The 22,982-nt window shown below is 41.4% G+C and overlaps 1 protein-coding gene across 1 annotated transcript; it reads left to right on the top strand.

Moving 5' to 3' along the window:
- Positions 1 to 4,731: 4,731 nt before the first annotated feature.
- LOC135982323 (amine sulfotransferase-like) lies at positions 4,732 to 22,929 on the top strand. Its single transcript, XM_065588384.1, has 7 exons — positions 4,732 to 4,872; positions 10,858 to 11,031; positions 12,589 to 12,797; positions 14,759 to 14,885; positions 18,761 to 18,855; positions 21,074 to 21,254; positions 22,685 to 22,929. The coding sequence occupies exons 2-6, from the start codon at positions 10,890 to 10,892 to the stop codon at positions 21,227 to 21,229; spliced, it is 729 nt and encodes a 242-aa protein (XP_065444456.1). The 5' UTR covers positions 4,732 to 4,872; positions 10,858 to 10,889; the 3' UTR covers positions 21,230 to 21,254; positions 22,685 to 22,929.
- Positions 22,930 to 22,982: the final 53 nt, after the last annotated feature.

Below are 22,982 nucleotides of genomic sequence, written 5' to 3'. Positions count from 1 at the left end.
CACGGGTATAAAAATACTAATCTATGCAGTTGATTTCAGTGTCAATTCTTTCTGAAGCTCTGCCCCCAGTGAATAATCTTCACCTGTACATCCTCCAGTTCCACTTCCAGAGCGACAAAGAAGAAATAATGAGCTCTAAAATATAAGCAGCGGTTCCTGGAGGAAATATAGGATGGGACAAATGGAGATGAAATGTGCGACCCTGCGGTTTGAATTGTTTCCCTAGGCTGAGGGCATTTCACACACCAGTGGGGCCTTGCATTCCTCCATTCCATTCTACAAGCCACCCTCCTATCCCCCTCTATTTCAGGACCACTGCAAACCCTCATTCTTCTCTCCTTTCCAGGCCAGGGGCTTGGGGCTCTCTGTCCCCATTCTCCACTCCCCCCCATACTAAGATCCACCATTCTCCTTTCCTCCACCTACGATGAGCATCTTTGAAATTAAAAAAAACTGGCACCCCGCGCCCCCCCCCCCAAGGCAAGCTCACTGCAACCCCAACCACAAGGCAATTCTGCAAACCCACTCCCCCCTTCAACAGCCACTTATAGTATCTAGAGCGATAACAGGTAGATAAGATTGATAACATTGCATAATCAGCCTCACTCTTGTGTGACTCAAACCTTCCCACACACATGTGAGGTGCACTTGTATTTTGGTGGGCAAACAGCTGCTGTATTTTCAACAGTTTTGATCTGTTACCACTTAAACTGTAGAAGTCGGAACACTGCAGCATCTTTAGCTAGACACAGAAACTTTTAACATTAGATATGCCAGTATATTGTTGTTTTGTCCATTGGAAATAGGTGTCCCTCTTTATCTTAGCTGCTACAGACATTCTGTTTCCAGCCTGCTGATTCATTTTCCTCCCTATTCCTGTCATCCAAGAAATAAGGCCTCATCCATGTCCAATTACTCATGTCAAGCCTGGCCTACAATGCTACACATCCATTACAAGACAGGAAAATAATTTAAAACACTGCAAGCTCTTAATCCCCCATTTGATGCTACTGCAGTATTTGATTTATCGTGCAGTGAACGCTTTCAAGTGTTACAAAAGAGAATTTGAGCCAAAGGTCATGCTCCAGTTGAGCCCTGAGATTATTTGGCAGTGCCATTCCCTCATCATTTCCAAAGTAGCCTGCGGTTCTCTTCCACTGCCAAACCAGCTCTGGGGTTGCCAGCTTTTCGAAAAACAGCACGTCTTTTCCCATGGCCTTTTTGAAAAGTATGTGTGAATCTTCTGTGCACACAGGACTCTAGCGTGGTCCAAACCAAACGCAGACTGCGGAAGCGAACATCAGTTATCAGTCTGGCTTTGATCCTCATCCCCTTTACTATGCACCCCCCTTTTCGACCTGTAAGCTGTGGAAATGAAGTTAATAACTAGGCTGACTGTCCTGCACCCACCCCCTTGTAGATGCCTTTAGTCCACTAGCAGCCTGCTAGTGCTGCACCTTTGATTTATTCTCTCCCTTCCATCATGTGGTAAGATCAGCTCCCTCCTAGCACCCACAGGCCCAAGTATCGTATGCCATGTAGGAATCATTTGAAAACATCTCACCACATCAAGCTCAAACCAAGACTAGGAAAAAGCCTGTGGGAATGGAATTCCAGAACTGAGGGGAAAACATGTTAGCACTGTTGACATGGATACTACAATTTGAACAATAACTGCTTGTCCTTGTCATCACCCAGTGTGAAAATCAGGCCCCTGGTGAGTGCTGAAAATTACGTCCCTATGTTTTCTTGGCAATAAAACAAATACATAAATAAATAAGGATTATTGTGTGTGAAAGAAATTAAGGCACTTAACTAAGGTATCCAAACTTGAGAAGAGTAGAGAGAGAATTGCTCAGGCTTCTGCCCTGTCCCACAACATGGTGAGAAGAGGGCAGTTGGTAACACTACCAATAAATTCAGAAGTAGATAAAAGGAAATCCATGGAATCACAGTAGCAATACCACAGAGAATGTTGCATGAAACATTCCATTCTATTTGTTACCCCTTTCACAGCATTTGCAAATTCCTTTTGGCTTCAAATTTCTCATACTATCTCCTATCAGAAACGAGGGAGAAAGTGAAAGCTTTGAAGCACTATCATGTTGATTTTGATGCTGTAGAAGGAGTAGTCACTGATGCGGTACTAAAATTTTTAAATGAAAAATGTCTGCAACGGCCAATAGCTCCCAGACGTAGCCATGATAGTCATAGGCAGGCTGGCAGCAGAGGAGCATGTTGTTTAGTCTCTATTATTGGGATTTTGAATGTCTCATATTCATTCTTTTAAGATCCCACAACAATGGGTGCCACGTAAGCTATTGTTGTACAAATGCTGATAAGGGGGTTACCAATTTGTCCACAGTGCTCCAGTTTAGAAACCTGCCTTACAGTTTTGACCATCTCTGCATTTGAACCATTCAGCTTTCCATTTAAACTGGACTATGCAAGGACACATTTATTACTGTCGCAGGATGACTGTAATTAGCCTGAAAAGGACTGACTGCTCCAAGATACACTGACCCAGGGAAAGGAGAAACAGGAATTTGTGTCTGGGGTGGCTAATGGCAGCTATTGCTCTTGTCATGATTCCATTAGTTTTATCCTAAGGCATGTCTTTGGGATCTTGCATAGGGGATTGTGTAACTTGCTTTGACAAAGGGAATGTGTTCTCTGTTGTCACAACTAACTTAAAATGGCACGTATTCACCTTTTTTATTACAAGCTTGTTGCCTATTTGACTGAAGGACCAAATAAGACCTTGTCTTAATCATTGTAACTGTCTGATTTATGTCGTTACAGCAAGGGAATTCTGGGGTTTCCCCCCTTTGTGTTCAGGTATCTCGGTTTACATAATTTAACCTACAGTTCTGAGGTGTTGACCTCTTTCTGCTGCTGTAGCTCACTACAGTGAATGAAGGGTGGAGCAGCATCTTTTATCTCTGAAGTTCCCCTCTTCTGTGGATTTGTCAGTCCCTGAACACTATGTTGTAACCATGTGTGTTTAGTTCTATTCTGCAACCCCAAACTGGGTCTGGCCGGGAAGGCTGCACAATAGCTCCCCGCAGCCCCACTCAAAGCAGCAACTTGCACAGTTGAGAACACACAGACCAGGGCCTCTCTTCACTGGACATTTGTCCCTTAAATCAGTATTTCAGTTTTCCATAATGGGAGCCCGCTACTTACACCATTGTTCTTGGAAGACCCAGACATATTGTTGCATATGTAGAGATGTCTTCGTATCTCTTCCCAAACATACACACACATATTAAGTTAATCTGGCACAGTTCTATGTTGTATTTGTGAAAGTGAAGTGCTAATAAAAGCTGCTTTCCCAGCAGGAACAAAATATTATAATCAAATGAAATCACTTCTGTTTTCTCTTAAAGCAGGCCAAGGCTCGGGGTGAGAACTCTCACTCCCTGGGGAATGATTCACAGGGCAGGGGCTGTCTGCGTGGGTGGCTCCTGGCTCTCCTGGCCCACTTTTCCCTGGCAGCTTCTGCAGTGAGCTGAATTGTTTCACTTCTTTATTTCCATACATAAATGAAGCAGGTCAGCTGGAGAAAGTGCCACTGGTGGCATTTTCCCCTTTCTAAGTAGACAGGGGGATGCCTGCAAGTGGGCAGAGCTCTAAAGTTCTGCTCAGTATCAGCCTCCTTCTCCTCAGGTGGTGCCCTTGTATCCCTGATTCTGTGCTCATTGCACATGCGGCAGCCTGTCTACATTCATCACCATAAGAAGTGCAGCATTAGCCAATTTCCCCCATGCTGCCTTCCTGGCAGCACTTACTTTGAAAATGCTGCTGGTTTGCAAACATAAGACGGATGAGGGGATGAAAACAAGAGGCATCTTGAGAATTAAAGCATTTGACACTAAGTCTCACAATTCACAGCACGAAAAAATCCCAGAATGCATACAGAACAGTGGCTGAACAGAATGCCGAGCGCTCATAGTGAAACAGCACCATGCTGTGCGGCCACAAAGATGGGAGGCAACATTGACTTGAATGCGGGATAACAATGCGGTGTCTATGAAATGATCAGGGATCTCTTGTTGCAGATTGCTGAAGGCAGATAAAACCTTCCAGAAAGTACCAAGATACAAACATAGCCATGGCCTAGAAGAGTTCCTGTAGTGGTAAAGGTCTATGTGTTCAGTACCAAAGGGCCTAGGTTTAACCCATGAAAGTGGTAATTACACACACTCTGCTTGGTAATATTTAAACTGTGTAATTAGGAACTAAATTTCATAATAATTGCTCACTAAATATTTTACAAAAAGATATATATGTGTGTATGTGTGTGTGTGTGTGTGAATATGGTATAGTAAACGATTTTCTCCTTTTCTGAATAAACTACCTGAAGGTAAGTGGACATATTTTCAAATCTATAAGATTGTGGATAGATCATTTTCACATAATTCATCAGGGACAAAAAGCACAAATAGTTTTTCCTCCTTCCATTTCATCTGTCTTCCTTAATGATGCTGCTGGTATGAAAAAGTTGGAATGAAAGTGAAAACTACAATACTATCATTTGAGTAGTTTACTGTTGAGTTACAGTATTTAATTCAGACATACTCAGGAAATTGGAGTCATATTACCATGTTTTTATTCAGACATTTTGAACTCTTTTCACATTTCTAAGAACTACCCTGCTTGGTAATCTTTAACTAGTGATCAGCCTTCAGGTGAAAGGTTGGAAGAGATCAAAAAAAAAAAAAACACCCCCTTAAAACTCCAATCAGGTTGCACACCAGCTGTAAAGAAAGTATTTTCCTGTTTCCAGGAGTGAATATCAGTGTTTTTTATTCAAGTGGAAGGCAGGAGTGTGGGCTTGTGTCTTGGAGCAGCAGAAATAGAGCAGAGAAGGTAAATATTATTTTATTATATAATATATTAGTAAAACATCTCCATCAGTAAATCTGTGAATGAATTAAATATCTTATAAGCTTCCGCAGTGAACTGTATGCAGTGGAAACATTTTCCATCCCTGTTCTTTGGCAATAAGCTGAGTGGCATGGGAATCTGATCCTGAAATGCTTTGTGTGTGTGTGTGTGTGTGGTTATCCAACAAAGAAGTCACAACAACAGTGTGTGTGAAAGAGTTGACTGGTAAAAGTAAATGTAATTTAAGCCATCATTTGTTTTACAGTATCAGCATGATGATGGAGTTTTTAACTGGTAGTTGATAGTTCCTGCTGTGTCAGCATAGGTGGATGGAAAAGTTAAGGGAGAAACAGGTTTGTGTACGAGTACAACTGTTGTCAGGCCTGATGTCATTCTACACATCACAGTTGGAATTTGTAGAAAGGTTATAACTCCTGTACTGCTGCATATGAGTGACCGCCCTCGACCAGCCCTTGTGCAGTGTCCATCAAGCTGAAAACTTCTGTAGAGCTTGTAGTGCAGCCTGAAGGGTAAAAGGAAGATGAAATTTTTTACATTGAAAAAAAATGCAAGTAATAAAATAAAATTAGCAAGGGGGCTGATTGCATTCAGAAAGCAGGAAGGGGAAGAATCTTCAAGGTGACTGCAGCCCTGCTAGGTGAGAGCATATCATTCATTGTGTTATTTTTCTAATTTATGTAGTAGAATGAAGTTTGTTTTATCTTATGACCCAACTATTTTATCACATGATGCTCTTCCATAGACACATCTAACTGTAAAAAAACAAAACAAAAAAAACCCAAGATTATTCCTCAATCTGATTTAAAAGCTCCATTACTAAACAGGGAGATTAGCAGATTCATTGGGCAAAACCAAAAATATAGTATCAAATTGAACATTTTGAACATTTTATGGGGTCCCCAAGAGAGAGGATTCTCTGGGCACTGCACATTGGTATGGTTCTGCCCCTAGTGTGCACTTGGGAAGCAAAATGATAAACTCCCCAAGTCTGGTTCTTGCATGAGTAGATGAAGCTGGTTGCTCCCCAGATCTTCTTGCTCATAGGCGCCAACTCCATGGGTGCTCTGGGGCTGGAGCACCCATGGAAAAAAATAGCAGGTGCTCAGCACCCACCGGCAGCCCTTGATCAGCTCCTCCTCCTCCCTCTCCCCCCGCCCCTCCAGCCTGCTGTGGATCAGCTGTTCGGTAGCGTGCAGGAGGCACTGGGGGAGAGGGGGAGGAGTAGGGGCAGGCAGAGGTGGGGTGGGGGCGGAGGAAGAGGCAGGGCGAGGGCTTGGGGGAAGGGGTGGAGTGGGGGCCAATCCCAGAACTCAGGATGTCAGCGCCTCTGCATAAGCTGCCTTAGGTGGACCTAACTCTGTAGTATAGGCCAGGCCTAGGGGTGAAAGTAAGGTGGTACGGGGCGATACGGCGTACCATTAAAAAGTGGCCCCCAGTCTGTACCCAGCTGACTTTAAAGCGCTGCCATGGCAAAGGACCCATTCCGCCTTTTGGCCCACCTCCCCGGCCACTGACAGGGGGGAGGCGAAAGGAGCAGCTGCCCCAGGCTGGCGATTAAAAAGGGCCTAGGGCTCCTTTAAATTGTCAGTGGAGCCCTAGTGGACACGGGCCAGGCAGCGCGTGGATGGGCTGGCTGGGGGATGCAGACCCTCCCAGCCCCGCCCCTTCTGCCTGAGGCCCTGCCCCTTCCGGGGGCCGGAGCTGGCCCCCGTACCGGTAAGTCTTTGCCATTACCTTCACCCCTGGCCAGGCCGAAGTCATGTGACTGAACTCACATGGGGGGGGGAGGCATAGCTCAGTGGTTTGAGCATTAGCCTGCTAAATCCAGCATTGTGAGTTCAATTCTTGAGAGGGCCATTTAGGGATCTGGGGCAAAAATCTGTCTGGGGATTGGTCCTGCTTTGAGCAGGGGGCTGGACTATATTACCTCCTGAGGTCCCTTCCAACCCTGACTTTCTTGAATTACTCTTTTTGAGCCTTGTATGTTGTCTAATGACACTAACAAGGGCTTCCCCCCCCCCCCACATACTTACTCTTCTTTGTTAATTGTATACCACAAAAAAATACATCTATTATTGGAAAGCCTTAAAGAGAAAGATCTGGGTATTAATTCACTTAATCTGATAAACTACACGGAGATTTCTTAAACCTGTTCCAACTCAAATACTGTAACAGACGTACAAGGTGAAATCCTCTAGAAGGTTATTTTAATCCAATTTTATTGTCTCTCTACCGTTGGAAGGATGTAGCCAACAGGGCCGGCCCACAACATTTTGGCACCTGAGGCGGGGAGCTCAAATGATGCCCCATCGCTTGAGCCAAAACTTTGAAAGGTCTCAATTCTGCCTTCTTCCTGTTCTACTGCTCTCATGGTACTGCTCTGCTACCTACCTCTATAAAGGAGAACTAACAACTTAAAATGCCTCGTTCAAAAATTTTAAGTAACACTTACATTTGCTGTTCAGATGTTTGAAAATTAACTTTTCTTGTCTGCACAGTAAACACTGGCATTTTTATCTGTTTGAATAATCGAAGTGGTGCTTTCCGTGCCTTCTTGGTGGCAAAGATTTGAACTGCTTCCTGAAGGTCCACAGTCTGGGCCAGCTCATACTCTATTGAGATGGTTGCAAGGCCGACCAGCCTCTCCTGTGTCATTGAGGAGCGTAGATGTGTTTTTATTAACTTCAGCTTGGAGAAACTGCGTTCTCCACTGGCAACTGTTACAGGAAGTGTTAGAAGTATGCGCAGAGCAAAAAAAGCATTTGGAAAGAGGGTGGTCATCTTATTTGTGCACATATATTCCAGAATAGCCTTTTGAGTTGCTCCTGCTGAAATGTATCTTGAAAAGGCTTTCAGTTCATCACCTAAATGACTCGCATCAATATCATGCATGTCATCATGTATCAACATTGTCACTAGTGCCCTGCATTGCTGGTGTAGGTCTTCTTCAGGTATAGTGAGGAGTTTTGGAATATCATACAACATCCCAAATATACTGCTGTGTTCCTTGAGCTGCATGAAATGTTCTTCAACTGACTGTATTGCACAATCTAGCACCTGGTTAAAGAATTCAATTTGAATTGTTGTTTGGGATCTCTTATGGGATTATCCCATATAATCAAAATGTCTTTTTCTTCGGTGACTCTTGTATTCTTGAATGGGTGGGGAAATAGCTTCAGTGTGAAGTTCCTCTGCCAACTTCTGTGCACTCTTCAGTACGTTTTGAAATCACTCATCTGACCAGTAAGACAGTAGGTATGACTTTGCTTTGTCCAGTTGTTCCATTGCTCCAGCTATATCAAGGTCAACACCTTGGAGTCTCTTGCTTACAACATTAATTTCAAACAGTATGTCATGCCACAACACTATAGGGTGACCAAACAGCAAGTGTGAAAAATTGGGACGGGGGTGGGAGGTAATAGGCACCTATATAAGACAAAGCCCCCCAAAAATGGGACTGTCCCTATAAAATTGGGACATCTGGTCATCCTACAACACTAAGCCACACAGAAATGTGAAGTTATGTATGTTTCTGGTGATTCCATTTCCCTCTGCCACTGTTCTCCCACAAACAGTTCCTGTCATAGCATTATCCTCCATAATGGCAACTGTGGCATCATCTATCTTCCCAATTTGGTGTTTGATAGGCTTTATCACCTCCACTCGAGAAAAATACATAGATGCTTTGAATTACATTAAAAAATTCAGCAGCCTCACTAGAAGCTGATGCTGCATCACTGATCACCAAGTTCAAAGAATGAGAACTGCTCGAGGGTTTAACTCTGGGATCCATGTCTGCACTCCTCTGTTCGTTCCTCTCATGTTGGTGCTCACCATTATTGTAGCCCTGACCTCTCATGTCAGCTATCGCAATTCCGTATCTTCCAGCTTTTTAAGAAGCACACTTGTCATACCAGCTCCTGTAGTATCATCAATGACAATAAATTCTAAAAAATGCTCTCTGACAGTCACCATTGAGGGACATTTTCACTAGGTTTTGTTGTTGTTACAATTTTCTCTTGATGCTGATCATCTATGGCGGCCTTTAACCTTAGTCTCATCTCATGCTCTTTCCACCTATGGAATGCTGTCTGGTGATTTGCTGCCTTCTCATGGCATGCCAGATTTCTAGCCAGATTTTTTCAGTCCTTTTTTCCTGTAGAACCCAATGTGGCTGGAACATTAGACTGGAAGAGTTTGCAACAAAAACAGTATGCAGCATTCTGGGTTTTCGAGTACATAAGCCATTGCCTCTCCACTTTGTCACCATTGGAGATCACATCATACCAGTAATGTGTTGGATGGAAACTTCTATTTTCATTGTCTTTGGGGAACATGAAGTTTTTCACTTGCTGTGGCCCATGCAGTACAAGGAACCCCCCAGGCTACTGCTCAAGTGGGTCCACAGTCCTGGATCATCTGGACTTAAGGAACTAAACTCAGCAGCAGCTGTTTCTTGCGCCTCCATCACACTCTTCTCTGATCTACACTTTTCTTCAGGAATATGCATGGTTACATCCATTTGAGATGGAGATATGGATGCTGCAGTAGCTGCCAGGTCACCTGCACTCTGACTAACTGGAAGATCAGGCATCTCCTCACCACTCACATCCTCACTGGGGCCGGAAGGCTCACTGTGAACATTTGTGTCTATGTATCTCAGGAGAGCTCCTTCCTGCTTAGATAGAAAAGCTTCCTTGACTTTCTTTTTCTGAATGCTGCCCCAGAGGGGTGTTTTCTTCTTTCACTCATGACTGCTGTTCTGTGCCAGCTATAGTGGCTCTCAGCACTCAATTGAAGGGGACTAATAAGCAGGCTGGTAGCAGGGCCTGAGTGAGGGAAGATATCAGCTTCTTAAGGGCATAACTGGCTTCTATTACTTCAGTTGACTGCCTGTTCTCCTCAAGTCGGTTCAGGGAAGCAGCAGGAAACAGGAAGCTCCCTGAGGAGCTGTTGTTAATCAGTCCAGGCTCCTGGGGGTGCTAGAAAGGTACATAAGAGGCTCCTCCTCCTGCTCTCTCTCCCTGCAGCTCCTGCTGCTTTCTGTTATTCCCTCTCACCTTTTCTCCTGCCTGTCTGCCTATTATGTCTCTTGTGCCCTCCTTCCTCTACCTCAGCACTCCACCATCTCTGTGCATGTAGAGCAGAGAGAATACATATACACCAGCAGACACAATTTTCTACACTCTGGGTCCTAGTGGCGCCCCCACCCCCGCCACAGTCTGGCACCTGAGGCGGCCGCCTCAGTTCGCCTCATGGTAAGGCCGGCCTGGTAGCCAATATGCTCCACAGGCACATATGTGGCATGATGTCACTATTTTATAAGATTCTTAACCTGTAAATCATAGTGGCCAAAAATAAAATTATCAAAGAAAACTCTTGAGAGGAAATAAACTTCCTCTCCCTCCCTCCTATTTTGCTGAACTTATGTTACTAGACAAGAGGGACTGGGAGAAATATATTAAACAGGGAAATAGGAGAGAGAGAATCAGAAATAATATGATGGGGTAAACAAAATACCAGCCACAAAATTAATTGGAATGCAGCCTCTGGTTGTGCACAAGGACTAAGTTATAGCTCATAGAAAGCACTGGATTTTGTGGTGAGCTCCTTGAGTAGCTCTGATTTTAAGTGCACATTACATAGATTCTGTGAAGTTAGATAATTCATTAAAGCAATATTAGTGCCTAACAATACCAGACACTTGTACAAGTAAATAACTCAAAGACAATGTATTACACAGCACTTTTAGCTGAAAAAGATATTCTGTTCTCATGCCAGTCCCTAAAAGTGCCATTTCTGTACTGTCATTCAGTTTGCTGTTTTTGTTAATATACATTTTGCTATCAAAAAGGGATCTCTTTTATGTTGTAGTGAATTTTTTTTCCTGAAGGATAGATAACACCAAAATAAAAATGATATTAAATTATGTTTTCTAACCTGCAGATTCTTGACATAGGAGTAAAACAGAATTAACAATGGAGCCATCAGAAGAATTTTTGTTCAAACATAAAGGATTTAATTTCCAACCAGACCTTGTTACACCTGAATACATAGATTCACTGGAGGATTTTGAAATCAGAGACAGTGATGTATTTATTGTTACTTATCCAAAATCAGGTAAGACTGATTGCTTGATTTCCTTTATCTGACTTTTGTCTGAAACCTTAATTGACCCTCCCCCCTGCTTCTTGACCACCATTATGACCTATTTTGGTGGTAGCAGTTTAAAATCTTTTACCTGCCAACATTTTATTGGAGACATTATCTCAGTTTCATCCCTATGTTTAAGCAATGGCAGAAGGTTACCTCTAAGCGTTAAGTTGCAAAGTATCAGGGAGTAGCCGTGTTAGTCTGTATCCACAAAAACAACAAGGAGTCCGGTGGCACCTTGAAGATTAACAGATTTCTTTGGACATAAACTTTCTTGTTATAATCTGCAAAGTATATTTAAACTGGGCAAATATTGCCAAAAGGTGTTCACAAATATCTATTTGTTTCTGTAATAGACAACTATTCTTATTCACCTTTGTGTAAATATTTATGTCAGCAATATTTTGGAAACAGTTCGTTCTTGGAAGGGGAAGGTGGTGTGAATGCTCAGACTAATGAATTTTCACACAAATACAAAACCTCAGACTGCACTGAAACAGCCATTTCTACTGCCAAAAAATAAAGGACAATCCCCCACCCCCCCCAATTGATCCTAGTCCTGTCACAGACTATTCAAGCTGAATGACCAACGTCATGTATTCAGGTGATCAACATTTTTGTTCTCAGACTTCACAGTATATATTTTCTTAAAACAAGAATAGCACCTCTTCCAGCCTATGAGGTTTGAGAATTACTTGCAGCTGAAGTTATAATATAGCAGAACCAACTCCTCTGTGACAAGCTCAGAGAGAAGGACTCTTTACCTCATTGTATACTAAACATTGTAACACAGCTTTTGACACTGACCAATTCTGGTCACTAAAGAATCCTTGGCACTTCTTAATAGAGAATTCCTTGTATCGCTGAGATGTCATGTAACATGCACAGAAAGGACAGACCAGTGTGAGCCTTCTCCATGAGGCCTGAAGTAGCACTGGTGTTCTTCCACTGCGGGGGTGGAATAGGGGTACTTAAAAACTCTCAGAACAACAGTATACAGGGTGCTTTGGATAGGGCCAGTGAATCCACTGGTTACTACTGTACTGGACAGTCATGTGGCAGCACTGAGGCTACATAAGAGGGAGAAAAATAGTCTGTAGTAATTAGGGTGACCAAACAGCAAATGTGAAAAATTGGGTCGGGGTAATAGGAGCCCATATTAAAAAAAGCCCCCAAAATCGGGACTGTCCCTATAAAATCGGGACATCTGGTCACCCATAGTAATCACTGTTTCCATGGGGAACCTGAATACCCTAGGTAAAAATATGTGAAGATTTAGTTATTCACCAGCACATAGATAGATAGTATGGGTTTTTTAAAACTAAAATGTACAAAAATATAATGCTGTTTGGATTCCCATCCCTGCTGCATTAATGGACTCCCTTTAAGACAAATTTTTGTACTTCATTTATAATGTGAGATGAGACCGTTTTGAAGAGATTTTGATTATGGCAGATTATTACATGACATTACAAATAAAATTAGCATTAAAGCTGTTTCAAATAAGGCTATTTTCTTTCCAAGGGACTGTGTGGACTCAGAATATTTTGAGCTTGATTTATCATGAAGGCCATCGAGATGGAACAGAAAATATGGAAACAATAGACAGAGTCCCATGGCTGGAGTATAACATACATAATATGGATTATGTCCATCGTCTATCACCTCGTCTCTTTGCTACTAACCTGCCTTACTATTTAGTTCCAAGAGATCTGAGGAACAGGAGAGCAAAAGTAGGTGATACTATTTTTACAATTTAATTAACATTACCCAGGAAAACTGGTAGCTTTCACCAATAAATCAGTCTAAATCTTCTGGGCCAGACTGTCTGTCCTCCCACAACAACCCTTCCAAAAGCAAATCTCCCCTGCATGGGGATGGGGCTCACTTCCTCCAAAGCCCCATTCCATGTCCCTAGACCCAGCCAAAGGGGGGAAAACAAGTTCAATCAAGACCTCAGGACTTCAGTGTCCAGTTTCAGTGGAGATCCCATTTTTCATGGAACTGCTGTGCTTGGCCTCTGAAACGGAGCTGCTTCTTCCTCATCATGACAGCTCCCCCTAAAAGGGGCGTTAGTGATGGGTTATGATCATTACAGTCTGCATGTTATATTGTAAATTACAGATTTTTTGTTGTTGTGGTGCATGTAGCTATGTAACTGTAAGCTCTTATATTATCCATGTTTTACATCTCCTGCATCTTTTAACGTCAGGAAATTTCTTGCTAATGATAGAGGTGTGGACTGTGCCAGATGCAGCTCAAGAGGAAGGATCTCCCAGGGTCAGGGATTTGCACCGAGCTCTCTCTCATGGAGATGGCTGCCCCGCCCTGCTGTGTTGCTTTCCTTAATCTAAACAGACAGTCATTCACACCGAAGGTGTGCAGTTCTGGCCTGTGAGAATTGCCTTGTGGGAGCGAAGCCAATCTCTTACATTGCTACCCGGATCTCCCATGAAAGGTGGCATGTGCTGTGCACCCACTTCCCCCAGGAGACTCCCTTCCCAGTCATCCTTGCAGCTTCCTTATCTCTGTTGCAGTAACACCGATGATAAAATGAGCAGATGTGTGGTGCAGAGCTTGCACCACATGAGCTCCATCAGTGCAACCTCTCAATCAACAGGAACCTTCCTCCTGATTTGCTTTATAGCTCAGCCCTGTTTCCCATGCAGAAAGAGTCCTACGGTTACAGGGACAGTAAAAGTAAATGGAACAACAACATCTCCTAAGCTGCACATAGCACAATTTTAACTACAGACATTGGAAAATCTTGTATTGCTTATGTATATTTTACAGGGCTCATGTAGATTTTCACAATTTTAAGAACATGTTGCTGGTGTAGGGAGTTTTTCTCTTCATGGCTTCTAGCTGGCTAGTTTTAGTGTGCACCACCATATGGCTTAGCTGTCTGTGTTGTTTTCCAGAAATTCTCAGCTCCAAATTGGTTGAGATGTGCAGCAATGCATGTTAGCATTACTTTTTAAACATTGTATCCATTACAATTCTCTAAAAATATCTCTAGCTGCAATTTTTTTGAACGAGCAGTAAGTTCAGGCTTACTATGAGTCACGTTTAAGGATGTGTTTTTCACTGAAATACTTTAACAATATACGAAACTACACATAAATAAGTAACTACTGCTGACTTAACAGTGTTTGTATTTAAAAGGAACTCAAAATCAAATCACTTTATTAAAGTTTAAATTCTTTTCAGATAGTACACCTGCAACTGCACTCCCTGTTAATTTTTGTTTAGTTTATTATCATATTTCCCATGATTTTTTAAATGTTTTTGCTCCTCTCTGACTGTGTGAAAGACCCATGTAAACAACTGGAAAAAACTTGAAAACCTGATTCTAAGTACACTTACTCATGTTCCTAACCTTACAACAGTGAGTAATCCCATTGAGGTAAATGGTACTATCACCTGTATACAGTACACATGTGCATGAGGGTCTTTAGAATTAAGGAAGTGCAATAGTGCCACTGAATGTATAGAAAATGCTGGCAAAGACACACAAAAAATCCCATTCATTTAAATCTGGATTAACTATTTACTAAAGTACTTATTCTAACCCTTTTCAGATATAATGATTTTAGCATTACTTGCAGCAATAGCAATTTTATAAAACCACCGATTTTTAGGTTAATTGTGTCCCTTTAATATAACTGAGACTGTCACTCTTTTTACCTTGCAGGTTATTTATGTAGCCAGAAACCCGAAGGATGTTGTGGTTTCCTATTTTCATTTTTCCAAGCTTTCAGTCAAACTTGAGACAATACCAGATTTTAATATTTTTCTGGAGAGGTTTTTAGCTGGGAAAGGTAAGGTTTCATTTACTGCTAAAAGGCTAAGCCCTGCTCACTGACCACAGCCTGAATAAACTATCTGAGTGGATAAATTACTTAGATGGAGGAACTGGTCAAAATCCTGGCCCTCACCTCTCAACCTGAGGTCTAAGGTTACAGTGAATGCCGTATCATTCACAAATCATAATAGAGATTTTGTGCAAAGGTAGTCCAGGGGAGCTGCACAGGCACATGCTTTGCACCAATAAAGTGCAAGTTGCCTCGTGTATCTCAATTGGGTGTTCACTCTGAAACCTAACAATGAAGATTTCAATACATTTCAACTCCACTTAGGTGCTCAGATAACACAGGTGAGGAGATGAGGATGAGCGCTATGAAAAGAACACACAGAAGTAGTTTTCTATTAATTTTCTGGTTTAGTTGTTTTCCACAACTGTTATGCCTATCCGGCAATTCCAAACCATTACTTATACCTTCCAAAGAGCCAAAAGACTCAGCTGTAACCTATCTAGCTCCTGAGTTCTCTCTTAAAATCTCTGACAATGCAACATTCTCACTAAGGCAGCTTATGGCACACTGAGAATTTAAGTACATAGTAAAATAAATTCTACACATTCTTCTATTATGGTAATTAGTGAGACTGTCTCATCTGCATAGGATCTTTTGGGCCTGAATCCAGCCTCTTCTCCCCTAAGCTTTGAATCCACTGCCTCTTTTGTCCTGTGTAGAACCACACTACAGATGATTTCCCCTACAACAGAGAGTAGTGTGACTCCTCTCCAGTTATTGCCATCAGTGAGATCACCCTTTTTAGGTACTCTGCCAACGATTCCATGTTTTCACTTGTCAGGAGGAGTCTCTTCTTCCAGAACTTAGAACAGTTCTGTCAGTTTTATTAGGGTAGTGGGGTCAAGTTCTTTTAGCTTTTCTGCTGTGATTTGATCATCACCTGCCATTTTGTTGTTTTTCAGCTTCTTAATTGCATCCTGTATTGCTGACATCTCTGTTGCATCAATGTTAATGCCAAGTAGATTATGTTCACATGTTTCATCAATATCTGGTGTTGAGCTGGGACTGAGTCTGTTGAGGACTTGTCTGAAATGCTCTGCACATCTGTCGTTCTGTTACACCTCAGTTGTAAGCCTTTTTTCATCTTGGCTTTTTCTTGGCCCATTTCCTGTTTGAAATGTCCACACTTTTCACTGCGTTGTCTGCTTTCTTGTACTTTTCCTTTGCTTTTTGCAGTATTTCGTTTGTCTTAGCGTTCAGGAGTTTTCCTTTCAGTGCTTTTCTTTCCTTGTTGAGATGCAAGGTCTCTTGGCTTAGCCAATCCTTGCTCTGTGTGTGCTGATACCATGCAGTGACTGTTGAAGCTTGAATCACGTTGTCTCAGACGACTGTGCAGTTTTCTTCAGGTCCAATTTCTATCTCACCTTCCTCTGCCTCTGTCAGCACCCCAAATCCATTCCATAGTTCACGTTGGAATTTCTCAGAGCACACTTTTGTTTTCATATTATTGATTTCTTTGCTGCTTTCTGTTTAAAGTTGGTCTTTCCCAGTTTTAATTTCAGTTTGGCAATGCAAAGATTTTGGTTGCTCCTGTCATCTGTAGCTTGATGTGCCCTTGCATCTTGGACAGATGACGTGAATCTTGAACTGATGCAGATGGAATTGATTTCTTTTTTTGTTTTGCCATCTTTCAGATTCCATGGTTCTTTGTGTATGTCTCTAGAAGGGATCAGGGTGCTTGCAAGTACTAAGTCAGACACCAAGAACAAGTCTGTGAATTCCAGGTTTCCTTCATCATCGATATCATTTACTTTCAAAAGGTATTTGACAGCCTGCATGGGCATACATTGTGGAATATTCTTCAGTCCTGCGAAATTCCAGCTAAACCCATCAACACCATACCGACCACATACAGAGTTGCAAGGTTGCTCTATAAGAGTGAACAACCTGACAACAGAGTGGTTCATTGTGGACAAATATGTGAAACAGGGCTGCATTTTATTTTTGCTGTTGTTTGGCATTGCCATAGACAGGCTAATGAAGAAGTATATTAGTAACACAAAACCTGGTACCCAGATGGCAAAAGTCTAGAAGACCTAGACCGAGACACTACTGAGCAATACCCTGGAAAACCTACAAACAGAGAAAGACATCTTGACAAAATCTGTAGGTCAAACATGGCTCAGAATCAGTTACAGACAACCTTGAAATTCAGATGTCAAGCAGTAACTTCATATTAGAAGGCAAAAACATCAAGAAATTGGAATAATTCATCTACCTAGGCAGCACCATTTTAGCCAACAGGAACATCAAGAATAATATGACATCAAGGTTAAGAAAAGCATCCACCTAATTCACTAAACTCAACAACATATGGACATCAAAGATATACAGCACCAAAGCAAAACTGAGAATTTTCAACTCAAACATCTCCGTGATAACGTATGGCTGTGATAGCTAAAGATCTACTAAAATGTTAAACAGAAAATTAGATGCCTTCGAAAATAAGTGCCTACAAAGATTCCGGACATTGGATGGAGAGACGTCATCACCAATAAATATATCTGAGAAATCACCAGCCAGCAGCTTATTTCCACTAGAATTAGAAGGAAGTATTAGACATATATGGGGCATGGGCTTCAGATGCCAACACACAGAGTCCCACATGAAGCTGGCAAGAGGAAACCAACTGGGTTAGGAAATGAGGGTGCCCAAGAGACCTTAAAAAGTACCCTTGAAAGGGAGGGTGGAATAGTTGATCATAACATCATCGAGTAGATGGAAGTAGTATCAAATAACAGAGAGGAATGGAAGAGATTAGTTTCACCATGGGCATCAACATTGACATGGTCATTTTGCCTCTATATTTGACACTGCTGGAATACTGTGTTCTGTTTTGGTGCCCATAATTGAGGAAGGGTGCAGATAAATTGGAGAGGGCTTGGAGAAGAGCTGTGAGAATGATTAATGGAGTAGAAAATGTGCCTTTTAGCAATAGACTCAAGGAGTTCAATCTGTTTAGCTTAACAAAGAGAAGTTTAAGGGATGACTTGATTACAGTCTATAAGTACTTATATGGGGAACAATCTAGCAGAGAAAGGTATAATACAATTCAATGGCTGGCAGTTGAAGCTAGACAAAGTTAGACTGGAAATAAGGCATAAATGTTCAACTGTGAGAGTAATTGGCCACTGTAACAATTTACCAAGGGTCATGGTGGATTCTCCATCACTAAGAATTTTTAAATGAAGAATGGATGTTATTCCAAAAGGTATGTTTAGCATTTATTTGGGAAGTTCTATGGCCTGCGTTACACAGGAAGTCAGACTAGATGACCACAATGGTCCCGTTTGGCCAGAGAATCTTTTAATCTATGAATCTATCAATTTAATTCTAGGTTTGTGATCACTAATCCATCAAAAGCAATGAAAAATATTATCTATAAATAAATAATCCAGGACATAAAAGTGAAAATATGCTGTGCTAGGTGAAAGTACCATTCTGTGGTGCCAGTGGAAGCTAGAGGTAAAAGTAGAATGTGTATTGGTTATCATGTAATGGTCTGTTTTTGGAAAAAAACAAAATTTGTCCTCAGATCCCTAGATAAGAAAATGGACTTGGCTTAGCCTTTATATCATGTTTACGGTGAAAGATAATCCAGTATAAGGCTGTGAATAAAAACAGGAACTGGAATAAAATCTCTGTGAGCCCACATTTTCCCCCCAACAGCAGAGGGAAGAGAAGCTGAAAAAAGGAAGTCTGATCCATCGATTCTGAAGCCATGCTTGTGAGAGTATTAGAATGCAAAAATGTCAATGACTGAATGGTTTTTCTGTTTGAGATCATTAACGTTTATGTCTATAATTTTTCTCCTTCATAAGTACTGGCTGGCTCCTGGTTGGATCACGTCACAGGCTGGTCCACCCACAGGGATGACTTCAATATTCTCTTCCTTACCTTTGAGGAGATGAAGAAGGTGAGACTACTCAATGACTTTATATCTGAAAGAAACAGTAAATACAATGCCTCAAATTTTCAGTCTGATTTTGCCACCTTTACTCACATTGAGCTATACTTTAATCTGTGAAGAGACTCTGTGAAATCAACGAGAAAGGCACTTTGGTCTCATTGATTTCCATGTGAGTCCTTCTCAGTGTGAGTAAGGCTGGAAAAATCAAAACCGTAGGGTGAGATGTTCAAAAGCACCAAAGTAAGTTAGTCGCTTAACTCCTATTCATTCAATAGCACATAGAAGCCTAATTCACTTAGTCACAAGAGGTTTCATTTGCTTCCTAGTGACGAATATCTGCTGCATGTGAGTACAGTTAGAAAAGATAATAATCTTGCTTTACTTCATTTCTTTTTCTGCATAGCAGGATGGCAGCTATACAACCCATCCCACGAGGCATCCTAAAGGGAAAGGAGAGGTTTTGTTACATTTTAGAACTTCTCAAACTGCTTTTAGAACTAAAGATGTTTTATCAAAATGTCATTTTTTGCAAAACTGAAGATCTTCTTGTAATTTTTTGTGAAAAATGAGATTTTAGTGCAATCTCTATTCAAAACTAGGTTTTTAGTAAATAAAGTATATTAACTATTTTGATGTTTTCAATAAAGATATCTATGTGAAATCTTTGAAAAGTACAGAACACTTCAAAATTTCAATTTTTGTTAGAAACTAGTTTTTTTATTTTTCTACCAGCTCAGCTAGCTTTTGACTCCTTAACAACTTCACCTAGCTTAGCAGAAGTCAGATTTAAACTACTTTGAGTGTCCATACATGGGTTTGTTCTGGTTGAACTAAATCAATTTTAAACTGATTTTAGTCACACTTTATAAACAAAGTCTGGAGTATCTGAGTGCACCTCTTAGCTAAATAAATAGAGATGCAGCAACATCCTCTCTGCTGACTTCAGCAGGAAGCATGTAGATAATAGCAGCAAGGCTGATTAACAAAGCAAGGAAAGACCCTTCCCATTAAGGGGTCCAACTTCTGATATATATATATATATTCATAGATTCCAAGGCCAGAAGGGACCATTGTGATCATCTTGTGTAACCTCCTGTATAACACAGACCATAGAACTACCCCAAAATAATTTCTAGAACAGATCTTTTAGAAAAATATACAATCTTGATTTAAAATTGTCAGTGATGGAGAATCCACCATGACCCTTGGTAAATTGTTCCATCCTCACTGTTAAAAATGTAAATCTTATTTCCAGTCTGAATTTGTTTAGCTTCATCTTCCAGCCCTTGGATTGTGTTATCTTTCTCTGCTACATTGAAGAATCCATTAATAAATATTTGTTTCCCATGTAGGTAATCAAGTCACCTCCTAACCTTCCCTGTTGTTCAGTCCCAGCTTCTGGCCAACAGAGGCTAGAGACACCATCCCTGCCCATCCTGGCTAATAGCCATTGATACACTGAGCTCTTTGAGTCTGTCATTGTAAGGCATGTTTTCTAATGCTTTAATCATTCTTGTGACTATTCACTGAACCCTCTTCAGTTTATCAACATCCTTCTTGAATTGTGGACTCCAGAACTGGACACAACAGGGGTCCTTCTGCTTCCAAAATAGGTTGCCAAAGATAGACCAAAATACAGAGAGCCAGAAAATTATGACAACCCTTGTCTTACATGGTGCTAGCAGTTGTAATCACAGTCACAGAAATGAACCTTTTCTCTCTTGATTAGGCCATGAGGATGGGTTGGCTAGTGACGAAGGAATTTGCAATGGCTTAACTTGCTACTCACCTGTCAGTTTTCAATGCTGCTGTAGCCTCTTACAGTGAATTAAAATCTTGCTTATGAAGTAATGTAGTAAGACTGAAGATCCTAAGTAAGAAATCACCTTTATGCTTTAGTGCTATATCCCTATGCTCAGTTTCCCTTATTTAAGTACACCTCTACCCAGATATAACGCTGTCCTTGGGAGCCAAAAAATCTTACCGTGTTATAGGTGAAACTGCATTATATCGAACTTGCTTTGAACCGCCAGAGTGCGCAGCCCCCCCCCCCCACTCCCCAGAGCACTGCTTTACAGCGTTATATCCAAATTCGTGTTATATAAGGTCGTGTTATATCGGAGTAGAGGTGTATCCCATTATCCTTTACTCTATCATTTTATTTATTTAGTTCTTTTATTTTCCTAATTTGGAAACTATTACTTTGAAATAATGTTCATTTCAGGATCTCAGAGGCACTGTGCTGAAAATCTGCAGATTCTTAGGAAAGCAGCTAAGTGAAAAGGAGCTGGACACTGTTGTGGAAAAGGCTACATTTGATAAAATGAAAACTGATCCCAGGGCAAACTATGACTTCATGCTAGGCAGTCTCCTGGAATGAGGCAAAGGACATTTTCTTCGGAAAGGTAAGGCAGAAACAGCCAAATCTAATAAATATTTAATCCTGCAGATCCTGGCACAGGACGTGTTGAAGCTAGCTGCCTAGGACTTCCATTCACAACTTTCCATCCCCAGGAAACAATTGGCTCTGGGGCACTAAGACTGTTGAGTGAGGGTGTATCGCTGTGGAACAATGCACCAGTCACCACATCTCACAGATTAAAAGAGAGCTGCGCTACTTTGCTCAATGCAATATCTTAAATGTTTGCCTAGCAAAGTACTGCAGCTTTCTTTTGATCTGGGAGAAAAAAGTGTCAATATTTTTTAAAAATGAAAATGTTCAATAAGGTCTCTTGGAGGGTAACATTCGTTTTGTGTCATTTGTAAAAGGGAAGGGTCTTCTTCAAGAAATTAAAACATGTGAACATTAGAGAAAATTGAAAGCATTTCTGTCTAGTGCTTCTGAGAAACTTCACACATGGTGGGCATCAGAACTGATTTTGTCTCTACAGCTTCCAGGGGATATTTAGAGTATGAAATTAGCCAAAGAAATAAAATCTAGGGGACAATTCTCGTGGCTGAGAGGAGATGGGTATTTTTCATGTTTTAGCCCTTATATGGGAAAGTCGTGAATAGATGTCAGGGGTTTGTGGCCTTCTGATACTGCGGAATAGGAGCCGGACTCAGCTAGATGGTAGTGGGCACTTTGGTATGGGAAAGGTAGAGAACCACAGCCTACTGTTAAGTACAGCATTGCGTGAAAAGTATGTTCAGAGAAGCTCATATTTCTCTTAACAGTCACTACTTCCTATTGCCAATTTTTCTTCTAAAATTTGCAATGAAATAAATCAGCATAGGAAGATAAATAACTGAGATGTATAAAACCACCTGTGCCTAAAACAGAATTAGTGACATTAATTTGACCCAGTATTTCTAGATAGTTACACTGCAGTCAAAGTTAGACCGAGAGTGAATTTGGCCATTATGGTTTTCCCCAGGGGCACTGCTGCATTTCACAAAGAACACAATCACAGTTTTTGCCAGTGGCATGTGTTTTATCAGAGGGGCAGCACTCTCTGATAAGGCTGCTGACATCTGTAACGTGCATGTCACATCAATAAAACATTTGCCCAGCTAATCAAATGGACACCAATGGGTATATTTCTAGTGCCGCGAAGGATAGATGAGATGTACAACTTCAATTTAAAAAAACAGGAGGGTGTTTTTTACTGTAGTTTGCCCACACCTTCAGGAGTGGAAATATACCGCCAAAGCCCTAGAGAGCTACGTTCTGGGGAGATGAGAGAGGAAGGAATGGAGGAAAAAGATGAACTGCACCCAACTAGCAGCATTCACAGCCTCTTACCTGCACAAGCGATATTCCAATTATAATAAAATGTCCAAGTGGCAGCAGAGCATCTAACCACCAATTCCTCTTCTGTGTCTCCTGCCCCAGGGACCGTTGGAGACTGGAAGAACACAATGACTGTGGCACAGAGCGAAAGGTTTGACAATGTTTTTAAGGAGAAAATGAAAGACCTGTCTTCCACGTTCAGCTGGGATATTAATGACGACATATAGGCTGGTTTCCAGTTGGAAAGAGGTGAAAGTGTGTTAAAGAGAATGAAAATACATTTTTGTCTCCAGTGTTCATAAAAATCCATCATTCTGTGCACATTAAAGATTTTAAACCTGCAAAAATGTTTACTTACACGTATTTGCACATCACCATAGTACCCCAGTTCTAAGCTATG

This window comes from Chrysemys picta, chromosome 3 (assembly GCF_011386835.1).
Source record: "Chrysemys picta bellii isolate R12L10 chromosome 3, ASM1138683v2, whole genome shotgun sequence".
Lineage (NCBI taxonomy): Eukaryota > Metazoa > Chordata > Testudines > Emydidae > Chrysemys > Chrysemys picta.
The sequence above is the reverse complement of the archived record's forward strand: the minus strand, read 5'-3'. Positions and strand labels throughout refer to the sequence as shown.